The sequence below is a fragment of the Jaculus jaculus genome, assembly GCF_020740685.1.
Source record: "Jaculus jaculus isolate mJacJac1 chromosome Y unlocalized genomic scaffold, mJacJac1.mat.Y.cur SUPER_Y_unloc_2, whole genome shotgun sequence".
Classification (NCBI taxonomy): domain Eukaryota; kingdom Metazoa; phylum Chordata; class Mammalia; order Rodentia; family Dipodidae; genus Jaculus; species Jaculus jaculus.
In genome coordinates, this window is record NW_025423387.1 from 1870346 (window position 1) to 1885628 (window position 15283).

Genomic DNA, 15283 nt, shown 5'->3' on the forward strand with positions numbered 1-15283 from the left:
ACAGAAGAATTAGATTAAGGCCATTAAGCTTTCAAAGAAGCACCTGACCCTTAAACACAAAACCATTACTTTAGCCCAGCTGTATTTCTTGTTTTTTTAAATCGAGATTTAAAAAAATCTGTAATTGAATATATAGTCTCAATCTGGATGTGATGCACTTATTACTCCCTCAGTCTGTCTATACCAGTGGGCTAATTTCTCTCTTTTAAATGAGTTCTTTCAGACATAAAAAGACCTGGATATACTAGACCTAGCAGTGTCTGGCACTATCTATGCAAAAAAATCATAATAGGAGGAAATGATGATGACATCAAAATAAAAGGCTATTTGAGCTGGTGTGTGGATATGATGGAGAATGGAATTGTAAATGAGAAAGTGACAGGGGAAGGAATTATCATGGTTTATTTTCCATAATTAGGGAAGATGTTAATAACAGAAAAAAAAGATGTCTCTATTTCTGGAGAAATAAATTGGCTATCAGGTCAGGTTTATTTCTGCTCTGGTGTAAAGACTTAACTTCACATATGGAATGATCTGTTTGAGAGTTTTGGCTGCAATTAGAATACAAAGCAAGTACAGATTTAATAGCACCTTACTTTTCTGCTCCAATGTGCTTATATACAGAGGTGATCAGGTAACCCAAGCAAAGGACACACAATTCCAGAATTCCGCACTATGTGCCTTTCAGTTCCTATGTACATATGATAAGAGGGCCTAAGTATGCAAATGATAGGTCAATACTTTTCACAAAAACAGTGTCTATGTATTTGTTATTGTAGGACTTAAATCTCTCTCAAATTGGGTGATTTAAATTTGTTAATATCAATAAATTAATATGTCTCCATATCTCTTAGCATATTTTGCCTGCATATATAAATTTATATATTTAATACATAATATCCACACTCTCTGTGTTTCAGATACAGCTTCTTGCTTTTTCACAGGAATACTCCTATCTTAATTTTTAATGCTTATTAACATTATTAACAACACCAACATAGTTCATATGGATAGATCACATGGTGGTACCCTGTTTTCCTTTGTCCCTACCCACAGTCCACTGAGGACACTCCTCAGTGGGTTTGCAGGTATGCCCCATGGGGTTATAGTTTTTGCATTTATGGGGGAGCTGTCAGTGTTTTTCAGGAGAGGGAGTACCTCTTGGCATGAAGTCTCAATCTGTTCATCTTAAAATCTTTTTGGCCCCTCTTCTGCAAAATTCATTGGGCCATGGTGGGTGAATTTTATGTCTACATCAATGGTAAGCACTTAGGAGCCTCTGGATCTCTGCTTTGGTAGATGTTGAGTATCCTCAGACTCTATCTTCCACACACTGTGGTGATTATTAGGTTCATCACGGAAGTGTTACTGTTGCTCATCTCCCCAGTTATTCTGTGATTTCAGCTGTTTCTAGGCTTAAGTGTGAGGGGTACTTTACCTCTTGACGTCTCTCTACACTGCATACACACACTCTTGCCCTGGATATCCTGAAATTGGGGGCAACAGGCTCTTTCAATCCAGGAGGTGGAGCATGGGGCCTGCTACAGCAGCATGCTTTCAGGATCCAAGCAGCCCAAAGCCAGCTTCAGAGAGGGACCACCATGCACCAGGGAAGTGCGAGGAGCTGGATAGCAGGGAGATCTGGTATGCTCACTCTGTGCATGCAACCTCCAGGGCCCCCAGTCAATGTCTTGGTGAGGCAATTCCTACAATTGCTGGCCAGGGACAACTAAGGCTATTTATCAGTGAAGGCTTTTATTATCCTTGCCATTCAAACTGTATTAATGCTACTTCTGACTGATGGCAATTCTCCTCTTACAGGTCAGGGTACCCTAAGGCTATTTTATGGAGGGCATTCATACACATGGTGGACAGAGATAATGAAGGCTATATTTCATGGCAATTCTTACATTTTGGACATGGTGAATCTACTAGGAATATTCCTTTTTTGTTCTTTTTTTTTCAAATTTGTATTTACAACTTCCATGATTATAAAAATTATCCCATGGTCATACCCTCCATCACCCCACTTTACCCTTTCAAACTCCATTCTCCATCATCTTCCCTCCCCATCTCAATCAGTCTCTTATATTTTGAAGTCATGATCATTTACTCCTCTTATGATGGTCTTGTGTAGGAAGTGTTGGGCACTGTGAGGCCATATTTCTCAATGGAGGTAATTTCTGTATTTGTTCATTAGAATATCTGAAGTATATTTTCAAAGATCATAGTCAAATACATCTATATCTAAATGAAAGTCATTCCTTCACATTCTGTTCAAAGTTACTCCCTTATTTCTAAGTTGGTTCTATTTTCACACTTACAATTCACAGTCCATGAATGCTATTTCTCAATGACAGCAGTCCCTACACATGCTAGTCAGAGCTAAGTAAGAGGATTTATCAGTGAAGATCAGTTGTACACTTTCTGGTCCTTGTCTTCTAAGGCTGTTTCACAATGAGATCAATTCACACACATGCTTACCAAAGCCTGCTTTGGCTATTTCTCAGCAAGTTCAATTGTTCTGTCTCCTTCATAGATTATAAATGTCATTTGTTAATGACAGCCATTCCTACACTTGCTTTGCACCATCTATTAAGGCTGTTTAATAATTGGGCAATTGAAAAAAATGATTAAGCAATTGCTAAAATCAATGGTCTAGGCATAGTATAAATATTATTTAAAGAGGACCATTCCTATACTTCATGGTCAAATTTAACTGAGGAAATTTCTACCTTCTCTTGTCATTGTCCACTGCAGCTATTTTACATTAAGAGACATTCTTTCCCTTACCAGTAATGTACTAGTAATACTATTTCTAAATGATGGTGGTTCTTACAGTTGGTGTTCAGAGCCTCTGGATGCTAGTTCTCAAAGGGATGATTTCTACACCTGCAGTTCAACTTATTCAATGGTTGTTGCTGCATGGGGTCTATCCCAACACATGTTTATCAGAGAGCACAAAGGCTTTTTTTCAAAGAGGGCAATTATTACACTTCCTGTTCTGATGTTACAAAGTCTATTTTTCAATGAAGGTATTTATGTCCTTGCTGAGCAGAGCAGCCAGAAGCTACTTATCAGTGATACCATTCTGTCTGTTCTTGATGACCAGAGTGTATTAAGTCTTCTTTTCAGTGAGGGTAATGGTGTTCACTCTTACATGTATTTTTCTTAGTCTACTAAGGCTATTTCTGAATGTAGACAATTCCCACACTCTCCTCTCTACTAAGTGTGCTTCTCAGTGGTGGCCATATGCACACTTGCATTAAATGTCTACTATTTCTGAATAGTGGCAGTGCCTACACTTTCTCATCAGAATCTCTAAAGATTTCTCAGAGTCCAGTTGGTATAGTTGTTCAGCACAGGCAACAAATTCTATATCTAAGTGATGGCCATTCCTACACTCTCTGCTAAAATCTAATAAGGCTATTTTTCAATGAGAACTATTGCAGACTTGCTATTCATACTCTAATATGGGCATTTCTCAAGTGGGGTTTTCACACACTTGTTTCTCAGAGACTACAAATTCTATCAATGAGTGCAATCATTACACTTCCAGCTCAGAATCTTCTGAGGTTATTTCTCTATGAGAGCTATTTGTATACATGTTGGCCAGAGGCTGCTAAGGCTTGTTTCTTAATCAGGCCCATACTTACACTTGTGTATCGGGTCTTTGAATTCATTTTCTCAAAGAGGACAATTTTAGCAATTTCTGCTTAGAGCAAAATAACTAATAATCAGTGGTTGCTCTTCCCAGACCTTAAGTGAGGTCTTTACTAAGGAAATTGTTCAATGAGGGACAATCCACCACTTGCCAATATTAGCCTACTACTGATTCCAATACTTCCTCATTGGAGTATTTTTTTTTTCTCCCTAAGTTATTTTCTCATTGAGGACAATGATTACCTACTATGGTCAGATTCCACTAAGGTTATGGCTCAATAAGGGCTATTCCTCTACTTGCTGCTCTGTTTTTGATTCTATCTTCTAATGAGGGTGATTATTCCACTTGTGGTAGATGAGTACTGTCAATTTCTCAATGAAGGCAACTCACTAATTTGCTCATCATAGTTTTATAAGGCAATACTTAAATGAGTGTCATTCTCACACATCTGGTCTGAAACAGCAAAGGCTATTTCTCAATGAGGGCAATTTTTAAACTCACTGGTCAGAGTACAGTAAGGTAGATTCACAGGGACAGCAAATCATACAATTGCTGTTCAGAATTTAAAAATATCTTTCATGAGGGACAACTCTATACTTGCTGGTTCAAAGATACAGTCTTTTTCATCAATGATGGTAATTTATGCCCCTACTGGTAAGGGCCTATTAAGGCTATATTTTAATGAGGATGATTCCCACACTTGTTTGTCAGAATCTGCTTTAGATATTTCAGAGGGAGGGCTATGCATTCCTTTCGGATCTGAGACGCTGAAGCCAGTTCCTCAATGATGGAACTTTCAAACTCTCTGGTCCAAGTCTATTTAAGCTGTCTTAACTCATTGATTCATTTATTTACTGTTGAGGTGGGCTATAGGTGTTATAGCCAATATCTCCATGGTAGTATTTGGCACATTCTTTTGTTGCATGGGTCCATCTTATGTTGGCCATGGGGTGATGTCAACCTTCTACTCATGTCGTCATTATCCCTGGCATCGTGGAGCTTCCTCTCGAGCCTGTAAGCCAAGCTATTCTTCTTTGGGTGATTTCTGCCAGAAATGTGAACATGACTGCAAGAGTAAAATGGTACCAAGGAATAGGATTACTGCTAGATACCTGTGTGGCTCTTGCCTTTGGAGCTAATTTTCAAGAGGATGTGGAAGGATTTGAAACCTTTGCCTAAGAGATGCCTTGAAATGCAGTAAGTACAGCTTGATGGACTATTCCAGTCATATATGAAAGACCTGAATGTAGTAAGAGCTATAGCCTTGAGGTCTGGCTTATGAGAGTGAGAAAGTGCTTTGCTTGGACTGGACTAGCAGTTTATATGAGAAGTTTGCTGTTATTCCTGTGTCCTGAGAAGTTGTACAGGGTTGCATTGAGGAAAAATCAACTGTGTGATCGATGGAATATGCCACAGAAAAACAAAATCTTTGGGTGAACACCTGCCTATCCAGCTACAATTGAGAGGTTACAAGCTTGGAGATTGGGCTAAATAACCTAAACTGGGAAAACGGAAAGAATGTAGACTCTTGAAGGGGACTAAGTGCTGGGGGAGTGTCCTGTTCTTCCAAGTATGCTTTATTCCCCACCCCCCTGGATTTACAAATTGGCACCCTTACTGGTATTGTGGAGCATTAGAAATGCAGAATAGAGAGGGTCTTTGAGTTTGCAACACTGTCTTGTGTTTTGGAAATGGCCATGAACACTGTGAAACAGGTTTGCTGGATGCCTGAATGAAGACCCTATGGGGCCATGATTATGACCCATGGATTGATGGTTCTACAAAGAGGTTTTGAAAATAATACTTTATTGATTGATTGATTGATTGATTGATTGATTTGTCAGAGAAACATGGAGAGAGATATTGGGTACACCAGTGCCTCCAGCCACTGCAAATGAACTCCAGACGCATGCACCCCCTTGTGGATCTGGCTAGCATTGGTCCTGGGGATTCAAACCTGGGTCCTTTGGCTTTGCAGGCAAATGCCTTAACAATTAAGCCAGCCATACAGCTCAGAATGTTTATTTATGTGAGTAATTGTGACACTGTCTTGTCAGAGTCTTCAAATACTATTCTGTAATACATATCATTCCTATAGTGGGTGATCACCAGCTGCTACATTCACTACTCAGTAAGGGCAAGTCCTACAGTTGACTCACAGAGTCTATTATATTGTTTAAAATGCATATTTTTACATTTTGTTCAGAAACTGCTAAGCTGTTTTCTTAATTAAGCTCATTCTCACACTGCTTATCATAGCCTCTGAGGCCTATTTCTCATAAAGTGCAATGCATACTATTGTTGTTCATAGTCAGTCAAGTCTATTTCTCAAAGATGGTCATCCCTATGCTTCCTGACCAGAGACTACAGTGGCTGTTTCTCAATGAGGGCTGTATGTACACATGTGTACATGTAGCAATTACTGCATGAGGGCTATGACTCCTCTTCCTGGTCACACTGTTAAGTTTGTTTCCCAATAGGCTTCTTTGCTACACTTACTTATACTTGATCATGTATCAGTGCTCAGAGATTTGCATATATCAATAATATCTACTCAATGATTATGTAATCGATCACAATTATACATATATCTCAATGTGTCAATGATTAAAAACATTTTGTGATGCCAGTTATGTGCATTTGCTGCATTTCTACACTCATTGATTGTTTCTATTACTTTTTAAAATTAATTTGTTTATTGATTAGTTTTGTACTCAGGGAATACAGTGAATTTTGTACCATTGCTAGGCTCCTTCATCTCCTATCCCCTCCTCCTGGCCCCACCTTGTTGAGGTATATGGGTCATGCATAGTGGAGTTAGCCCACAGTTATGGGTAGGAGAAATGTCTCTGGGTATCGTGACCCAAAGTGTGGCTCTGACATGCTTTCTGCCCCCTCTTCCACAAAATTTCTCTGAGCCATGTTGGGTGTATTTTTTGTCTGCTTCAGTGATGAGGTGTTGGGAGCCTCTGTGTCTCTGGATATCTGATTTGGTAGGAGTTGATTGTTCTCTGTGTTGATCTCCTTCACCCTTGTGCTGGTACCTGGTTCACCAAGAAAACAGCACCCTTGCTTGTTTCACCAATTATTCTTAGTTTCAGCTGGGGCCCTTTTGAGGTATGATGGGATAGTTCTCTCCTTCAGATCTGCGTGTATCTGAAAAAGAGAAGCAGACTATCAAATGGAGAGTAAAGTTACCACCAGATATATGGGGTACATATAACTTAATAGGAATAGGCCCTCTTGTAGCCCACAACTGGTGGTAGCTTGATAATGGAGAGTCGGCTCATGTTTGGATACTTCTGAGTTGTTTACCAGCTCCAGCTATGGGTCTCATTCCCCTGAGCAGATCAGTTAGCCAAATCAAGAGCAGCTGGTTTCCCACCATGGCTGTGAGCCACTATTGCACTTGTGTGGGCATCAAAACACGTTATTTGCTGCTATGTAGGTTAGACCATGAGTTTCTTGGAAAGATATTGGTCATTTTCCCCCAGTCTCCCATGTAGCACCTTCTGGCACTAGATGCGCTGACTGTCTGGGAACTGACTCTCTTCCAGCATCCACCCATGTCACGCCATGTTGCGTGTCAACTGCATATGGTATCATCAGCAATAGTGTCATTTAGTGAAAGAGGGGGCAGAAAGAATGTCAGAGCCACACGTTGGGTCATGATACACAGAGACATTTCCTCCTATCCATAACTGTGGACTAACACCACAATACATAACCCATATTCCTCAACAAGGAGGGGCTGGGGGAAGCGGTAAGACATGGAGGAGGCTAACAATGTTACCAACTTGTCTGTATTCACTGAGTATAAACTAATTAATAAAAAATACATAGGAGGACTTCTGGTTAAGATGGTGGTGTAGGTACCACACCAAAGCACCCTGGGGGGTGTGGGAAACACCAATAAAACTCAGCAAAATGCACACTTTTACTAAAAAGTGAGGTGTATAGGAAATTGAAATGGCAGGGGAGAAGTAGAAAAGATCCATAGCATCCAGAGCCCACACAGGCTGTCAAAAGCAGCCCTGGCAGGTCCACCAACCGTGGTGGTGGTGGCGTACCAGAAAGCTGCCAGGCTCAGCTACAACCACAGGAAAAGCCAGGTGTGGGGAGCTTCCACTCACACTGGAGCTCTCTGCAACTCAAGAAACATGAAGGGAGAGTGGCACTGAACAACAGAGGAGCAGAACACGAGGTGAGTGAACACGTGGAACAGCGAGAGAACTAGAGCAGCTGAGGCTCCCTCCCCTCCCCCACTGCCTGAGCCCAACTAAAGCAAACAGAGCAGCGGCCCTGGGAACCGGCCATGCCAACTTGAGCCGATAGCAGGACCCAAGCAGGAGCAGGGTGCAGCAGCAACATCAGCATTTAGGGCACCAGCAATAGCAACCCCAGCAGTGGTGGATCTGTAGCAGCAGAGTCAGAGGCGGCAGCAGCAGCTGTGGCAGATACAGCAGTGGAAGCTTCAGAGACAGCAGCAGCAGATCCAACAGCAGCACCTACAGAGGCAGTGGTAGTGGAACCAGCAGTGGCAGCTACAGCAGCAGCAGCTTCAGAGGCAGCAGCAGCAAATCCAGCAGCACTACATTCAGTGGCAGCAACGATAGACCCAGCAGCGGCAGCTTTAGCAGCAGCAGTGGCAGATCCAGCAGTGGCAGCTTAAGCAACACCAGTAGTGGTTCCAGCAGCTGGGGTGCCAATCTGCAGGGCCACAGTTGCCAGGCTGTTTGCCCTGCAGGAAAAGCCAGTGCCCAACTCCAGAAATCAGGACAGCAGCCCAAAGACCCAGCCAGCAACTTGACTGAGACCAAAATCATCCAAAAATGTAATTGGGATTGATTGCACCAGGGGAGGGTCTCACTTGGTCACAAACTGACATGGATCCCTCAACAGACCACAAATCTTAACCTCTTTATTGAGAGAGGATCTGGTTGTTATAACTACTCTTGCATAAATATTTGGTGCTAATTTTGATTGAATGTGTACAGTTTTTAGTTCAATTTTAGAATCTATGTGTATTTTATTCCACACAGCCTACTTGAATACTCCCATAGCAGGGAATCTCAACCCCTAGGAGCACCTTTGTAGATACTCTGAGAGCCTTAAGAGCCACACCTAACACCTTAAGCTCCTATCCTAAAGATGTATAACATCAGATCAATTGATACAGCTAAGAATACCCAGATAGATAGAAAATCCAAGCATTAACTTAATCCAAGATGCAAAAATATATACATTATAACACAAGAATCACTAAAAAGCAAGACAATATAAATCCACCTAACAGTATTAATGCATCAGAAATGACCTCCAGTGAGAATGAGTTAGAGGAAATGCCTGAGAAAGATTTTAAAAAAAATGATTGTAAATATGTTCAAAGAAGTCAGAGAACAAATCAAAGGAGTAAAAGAGGAACTCAAAGAGGAAATCAAAGGAATCAAAGAAGATGCAGGACACCAATTTCATGAAATAAAGAAGGCAATACAAGACATACATAAGGAAATAGAAATAATAAAGAAAAACCAGTCAGAATTACTAGCAATGAAGAACACAGTAAACGAAATAAAAAACTGTAGAAAATCTCACCAGTAGAATGGATGAAGGAGAAGACAGAATAGCTAAGCTGGAAGACCAGGTGGCAGATCTAATACAGGCCAACAAAAAGAAAGATGAACTCATAGAAAAGTATGAGTAGGAGTTTCAAGATATTCGGGACACTATGAAAAGATGAAATATAATAATTCAGGGCATAGTAGAAGGAGAAGAAATCCACTCCAAAGGCATAGTAGGCTACTTCAACAAAATCATAAAAGAAAACTTCCCACAAATTGGGAAAGAGGTGCCAATGCAGATGCAGGAAGCCTTTAGAGCACCAGCCAGACAAAACCTGGAAAGAACCTCTCACCATATTATAATCACAGTACCAAACACACAACCCAAATAAAAAAATATTGAAAGCAGTTAGAGGGAAAATCAAGTTACCTACAAGAGCAAGCCCATCAGGATCACAGCAGATTATTCAACACAAACTTTAAAAGCCAGAAGGGCTTGGAGTGATGTATTCCAAGTTCTGAAAGATAACAACTGTCAACCAAGGTTACTTTATCCTGCAAAGCTATCCATTCAAATAGAAGGAGAAATAAGGACATTCCATGACAAAAGCAGGTTAAAGGAGTATTTGAAGACAAAACCAGCTCTACAGAAAATACTTGATAGAATCCTCCATGCTGAAGAAAAGGAAAAGCACAAATATAAGGAACCTGGAAAAAACAAGCAATACTCAAATACTAGTTAATACAAGAGAGCAAAGGTAGAACCGGAAACACACACAAAAAAATGGCAAACATAAATACATCCCTTTCAATAACATCTCTTATTATGACCAGCCTCAATGCCCCAACAAAAAGACATAGGTTTGCAGACTGGTTTAAAAAGCAGGATCCTACAATTTGTTGTCTCCAAGAAACTCACCTTTCTACAAAGGATGGACATTATCTTAGGGTGAAAGGTTGGACAAAGGTGTTTCAAGCAAATGGGCCTAGAAAACAAGCAGGGGTTGTTCTCCTAATATCTGACAAGGTAGACTTCAGTCCAACATTAGTCAAAAAAGATAAGGAAGGTCACTTTATATTGATTAAGGACACACTCCAACTGGAGGACATTACAATCCTAAACATATACGCACCTAATAAGGAGGCTCCCAAATTCATCAAACAAACACTATTAGAATTAAGGTCATAGATAACACCAAACACAGTGGTAATGGGTGACTTTAACACCCCACTCTCATCAATTGACAGGTCATCCCAGGAAAAAGTAAACAGAGAGGCATCTGGATTAAATGAGGTCATAGAAGAAATGGACCTAACAGATATACACAGGACATTTCAACCAAATACTGCAGAATATACATTCTTTTCAGCAGCACATGGAACATTCTCTAAAATAGACCATATATTAGGACACAAAGCAAATCTAACAAATTCAGGAAAATTGAAAGAATTCCTTGCTTTCTCTCTGACCACAATGGAATTAAACTACAAATCAGTAGTAAGAAAGACTGTAGAGCATACACAAAATCATGGAATCTAAACAATACACTACTAAATGATGAATGTGTCAATGAATAAATCAAGAAGGAAATCCAAAAATTTATAGAGTCACACGGTAATGAGAACACAACATACCAAAATCTCTGGGACACAATGAAGGCAGTTCTAAGAGGTAAATTTATAGCCTATATGCCTATATTAAGAAAATACAAAGGTTGCAAGTAAATTCCCTAATGCTTCACCTTAAACCTGGAAAAAAGAAGAACATGGCAAACCAAAAATCAGTAGACGGGAAGAAATAATAAAGATTAGGGCAGAAATTAGTGAAATAGAAACAAACAACAACAAGAAGAACAACAACAAACAATCCAAAGAATTAATGAAACAAAGAATTGGTTCTCTGAAAGCATAAACAAGATTGATAAACCCTTAGCAAATTTGACAAAAGAAAGAGAGAAGAGACACAAATTAATAAAATTAGAGATTAAAAAGGTAACTTCACGAGAGATTCCAGAGAAATTCAAAAAATCATGGGGACTTACTATAAAAGCATATACTCCACAAAGTATGAAAATCTGAAAGAAAATGATGATTTCCTTGATTTATGTGACCTACCTAATTTAAATCAAGATGAGATTAGTCACTTAAATAGACCTATAACAAACATGGAGATCCAAACAGTTATCAATACTCTCCAAACTAAAAATAGCCCAGGCCCAGCTGAATTTTACCAGACCTTCAAAGAAGAGCTAACACCATTGTTTCTTAGCTTTTCCAGGAAATAGAAAAAGAAGGAATTCTACCAAACTCCTTCTATGAAGCCAGCATCACCCTGATACCAAAACCAGGCAAATATAGAACAAAAAAAAAAAAAAAAAAAAAAGAAAATTACAGACCAATCTCCCTCATGAACATAGATGCAAAAATTCCCAACAAAATATTGGCAAGCAGAATACAAGAATATATCAGAAAGATCACTCACCCTGACCAAGTAGGCTTTATCCCAGAGATGCAGGGATGGTTCAAAATACGCAAATCTTTAAATGTAATACATTATATAAACAGGTTGAATGACAAAAATCACATGATCATCTCATTGGACACAGAAAAAGCATTTGACAAAATCCAACATCCCTTCATGATAAAAGTCCTACAGAGACTGGGAATGAAAGGAACTATTTCAATATAATAAAATCATTTTATGACAAGCCTAAGCCAACATATTACTAATTGGGGAAAAACTGGAAGCCTTTCCACTAAAATCAGTAACAAGACAAGGGTGTCCACTGTCCCCACTGGTATTTAATATAGTTTTGGAAGTCTTAGCCATAGCAATAAAGCTAGAGACGTGTATAAAAGGGATACAAATTGGAAAGGAAGAGATCAAGTTATCATTATTTGCAGATGACATGATTCTATACATAAAGGACCCTAAAGACTCTACTAGCAAACTCTTAGAGCTGATAAAAAACCTACAACCATGTAGCAGGATACAAAGTAAATACACAGAAATCAGTAGCCTTCATATATGCTAACAACAAACACACAGGATGAAATGAGAGAATCACTCCCATTCACAATTGCATCAAAAAAAAGTACCTTGGAATAAACCTAACCAAGGAAGTAAAGAATCTCTTCAATGAGAACTTTAAAACTCTCAAGAAATCGCAGAAGACACTAGAAAGTGGAGAAACATCCCTTGTTCCTGGATTGGAAGAACCAATATTGTGAAAATGGCAATCTTACCAAAAGCAATCTGCACATTTAATTCAATCCCTATAAAATTCCAAAGGCATTCTTCAACAAGTTTTGGAATTCCTTATTAAAAAACAATCTGAATACATGGTGCCAAGCAAAGGTAGGAATGGCCATCATTGAAAAATGACCTTTGTACACTCTGGCCAGTAAGTGTAGAAATTTTATTTATTGAGATATAGCCTTGATATACTCTGACAAACAAGTGTAAGAACTGACCTCATTGTGAAATAGATTTAGGAATCTGTGTATATCCACTGGATGAATTGTCCTCATTGAGTAGCAGCATTAGTAGAGTTTCACCAGACAGGGCATGCATTGTGTTTTTCCAAATACTTTTAGCATGCTCTGATCAGCAAGTGTAGAAGTTTTATTATTGAGAAATTTCACCAGAATACTTTGACCAGCACACCTAAGAATGACCTGCATTGAAAAATAGCATTAGCACACTACCAACAGTAAGTGAAAGAATGTTCAAGCTTTTTTTTTTTTTTTTTGCTTGTACAGCAAGTGTAGTATTGAACTTATTGAGAAATCACCTTCATGAATTCTAATCAGCAAGTATGAGACTTGAGATCATTAGAAAATAGTCATTTTAGAAACTTTCTTGGAAGTGGATACTTTAAATTTTCTGAAATATAGACTTCATCCATGTCTTACAAGTGTTGTAATTGGTCTCATCTTAAAGTACGTTTTGGAGGCCCCACCAACAAGGATAAGCATTGGCTTCATTCACAAATAGCCTTAGAAAACATAGTAGCCAATGTCTTGTGATTTCTGTTTAAGACTGACTCATGTACCCAACAAACTAAATATTTTATGGATTTTTCTTCTAGTTTCCATGTACAATTTCAGCCCAGTGTGGTGGTGTACACCTGTAATTCTTGCACTTGGGAGGCTGAGGAAGATCTCTGTGAGTTAGAGGGCACTCTGGAGCTACGGAGTGAGTTCCAGATCACTGTTCCCTAAAGTGAGATTATACCTTGAACAAACAAACAAAAACTAGTGCAATTTAAACTATTTTTCTTCCGAATACAGGGTTGTATAGTGGTTAAGGTGTTGGATTTTGAAGCCGAAGGACTCAGGTTTGACTCCCCAAAACCCATGTAAACCAAATGGACAAGGTTGTACATGCACCTCAATTTTTTTGCAGGGAAATGCCAATTCCTTCTCTATATGTTTCTTCCTCTTACTCAAATAAATAAATGAAGAAATAAATAAATAAAATGAAGTCCAAATTATGTAGTGGAACAAATTACAATGAATTCTCACCAATGCTGGTCTTATACATATGGTCAGTTGTACCCACAATACTGTCTACCAATAGCTTTGTAATTTGTTACATATATATGAAAGTTCCTTTTTTCATATGGATTCATAATGTAGGTATAAAATTTTTTCCATTGCCTATGGAAGGTATACAGTCTTGTCTTAGGCAAGTTAAAATGTGAAGACAACTAACTATAAGAGATGAGAATTTAATTGTTATAATACTTTCCTAAAATTAAATATAGAATTTTATTGTATAAAAGGATAATTGGGGTATGATATGGGAAAAGAATTTACCATTTGTATGAACAGTCTTGATTTTGGAATGAAATGTTATAAAACTCCAGGTACATCACAAGCATTGTATTTTGGTACAGACCTGGTGCCTCATTACGTATTTTACAATACAATTCACCATGGCTTCTGTTGCTGTCCTTGTAAAATCACATAGTGATTGTATTTGTTCACCCATGTGCAAGAAACTGAGTTTACTGATCACCATAAACTTTCTTTGGAATAATCCTGCTAGAAATATAAATGATACCCAAACAATGATCTACAGTGGTTGCCTATCAGAATTGAATGAGAAAATGTCAATTTTCAGCATGACTGATGAGTTCTTCACACATGATTTAAACAGATAGATGTTGTCAAGTGTAAATTGAGTTTGTTTGTTTTTTTTGTTTTTTTTTCATGGGAGGAAAGTGTGTTATGGGGATTTAGATCTTGACGGAGAGTAACTCTTCTGTCCTTAGCCATATCCACCCCAATATTAGTAGCTGGAAACAACCTATTTATAAAAGAATGAAGAAATTGGAAATAACTATTTACACATAGACAATGCAATGCTAGTTAGACATTAAAGCATAAGACTAGACTGTGAAAACTGATGAAAACATATAACTCTCTGTATCGCTTCTGAGTCAGAATTCAATTGGTATCATAAAAACATTCAGTTGTATAAATTTTTCTCCACCTGTATTTGGGAATGGAATCACACTGGGAGAAGCTCCTGGAGATAGACTGCCCCTCTACCTGGGGATCTTTATGAAGGTGGTTTTCAACTTACCATGTGATACTCTCCAATTAGACCTCAGAGGTGTGGAATCTTCATTGTGATTATGGTGCCTGGGGACCTCTGGACGACCCTGGAATCTACTTTGTTGTGGTGCAGTGTTAGAGTCATTTTCCCAGGTTATATCGGTGGACCTGGGTGATAGCAGGTTTGGTCAGTTACAATATGTGGATGGATTCCTGATAGCTCCTTGGGACCCACTACTGACATCTATACAGAGCCTCCTGCCCCTGGAAGTGCCTAGATTTCATTTTGATCCCCCCACCATGACCACATATTAACTTTGATTCAGTTTTACTACTGTTCTCCCAGTAACCCATCTGACACAGCATCAGCATCCAATAAAGTGGCCAATGACTTTCTCCTACAAGATCTCTCATAAGGTTAATATCTCCCCATCCCATGGAGTGACCATCCTAATCAACATGACACACATGGACTGGTGGTTCTGTTATACCC

At 38.9% G+C, this 15283-nt stretch overlaps 1 protein-coding gene across 1 annotated transcript in view; it reads left to right on the forward strand.

The window, feature by feature from the left end:
- The first annotated feature begins 1230 nt into the window (after positions 1-1230).
- The window catches only part of LOC123457176 (deleted in lung and esophageal cancer protein 1-like), a 130226-nt gene continuing 116173 nt past the window's right edge, over positions 1231-15283 (forward strand). Inside the window, 1 exon segment of the mRNA XM_045141182.1 lies at positions 1231-1261. Within this exon segment, the coding sequence (XP_044997117.1) occupies positions 1231-1261 (31 nt within the window).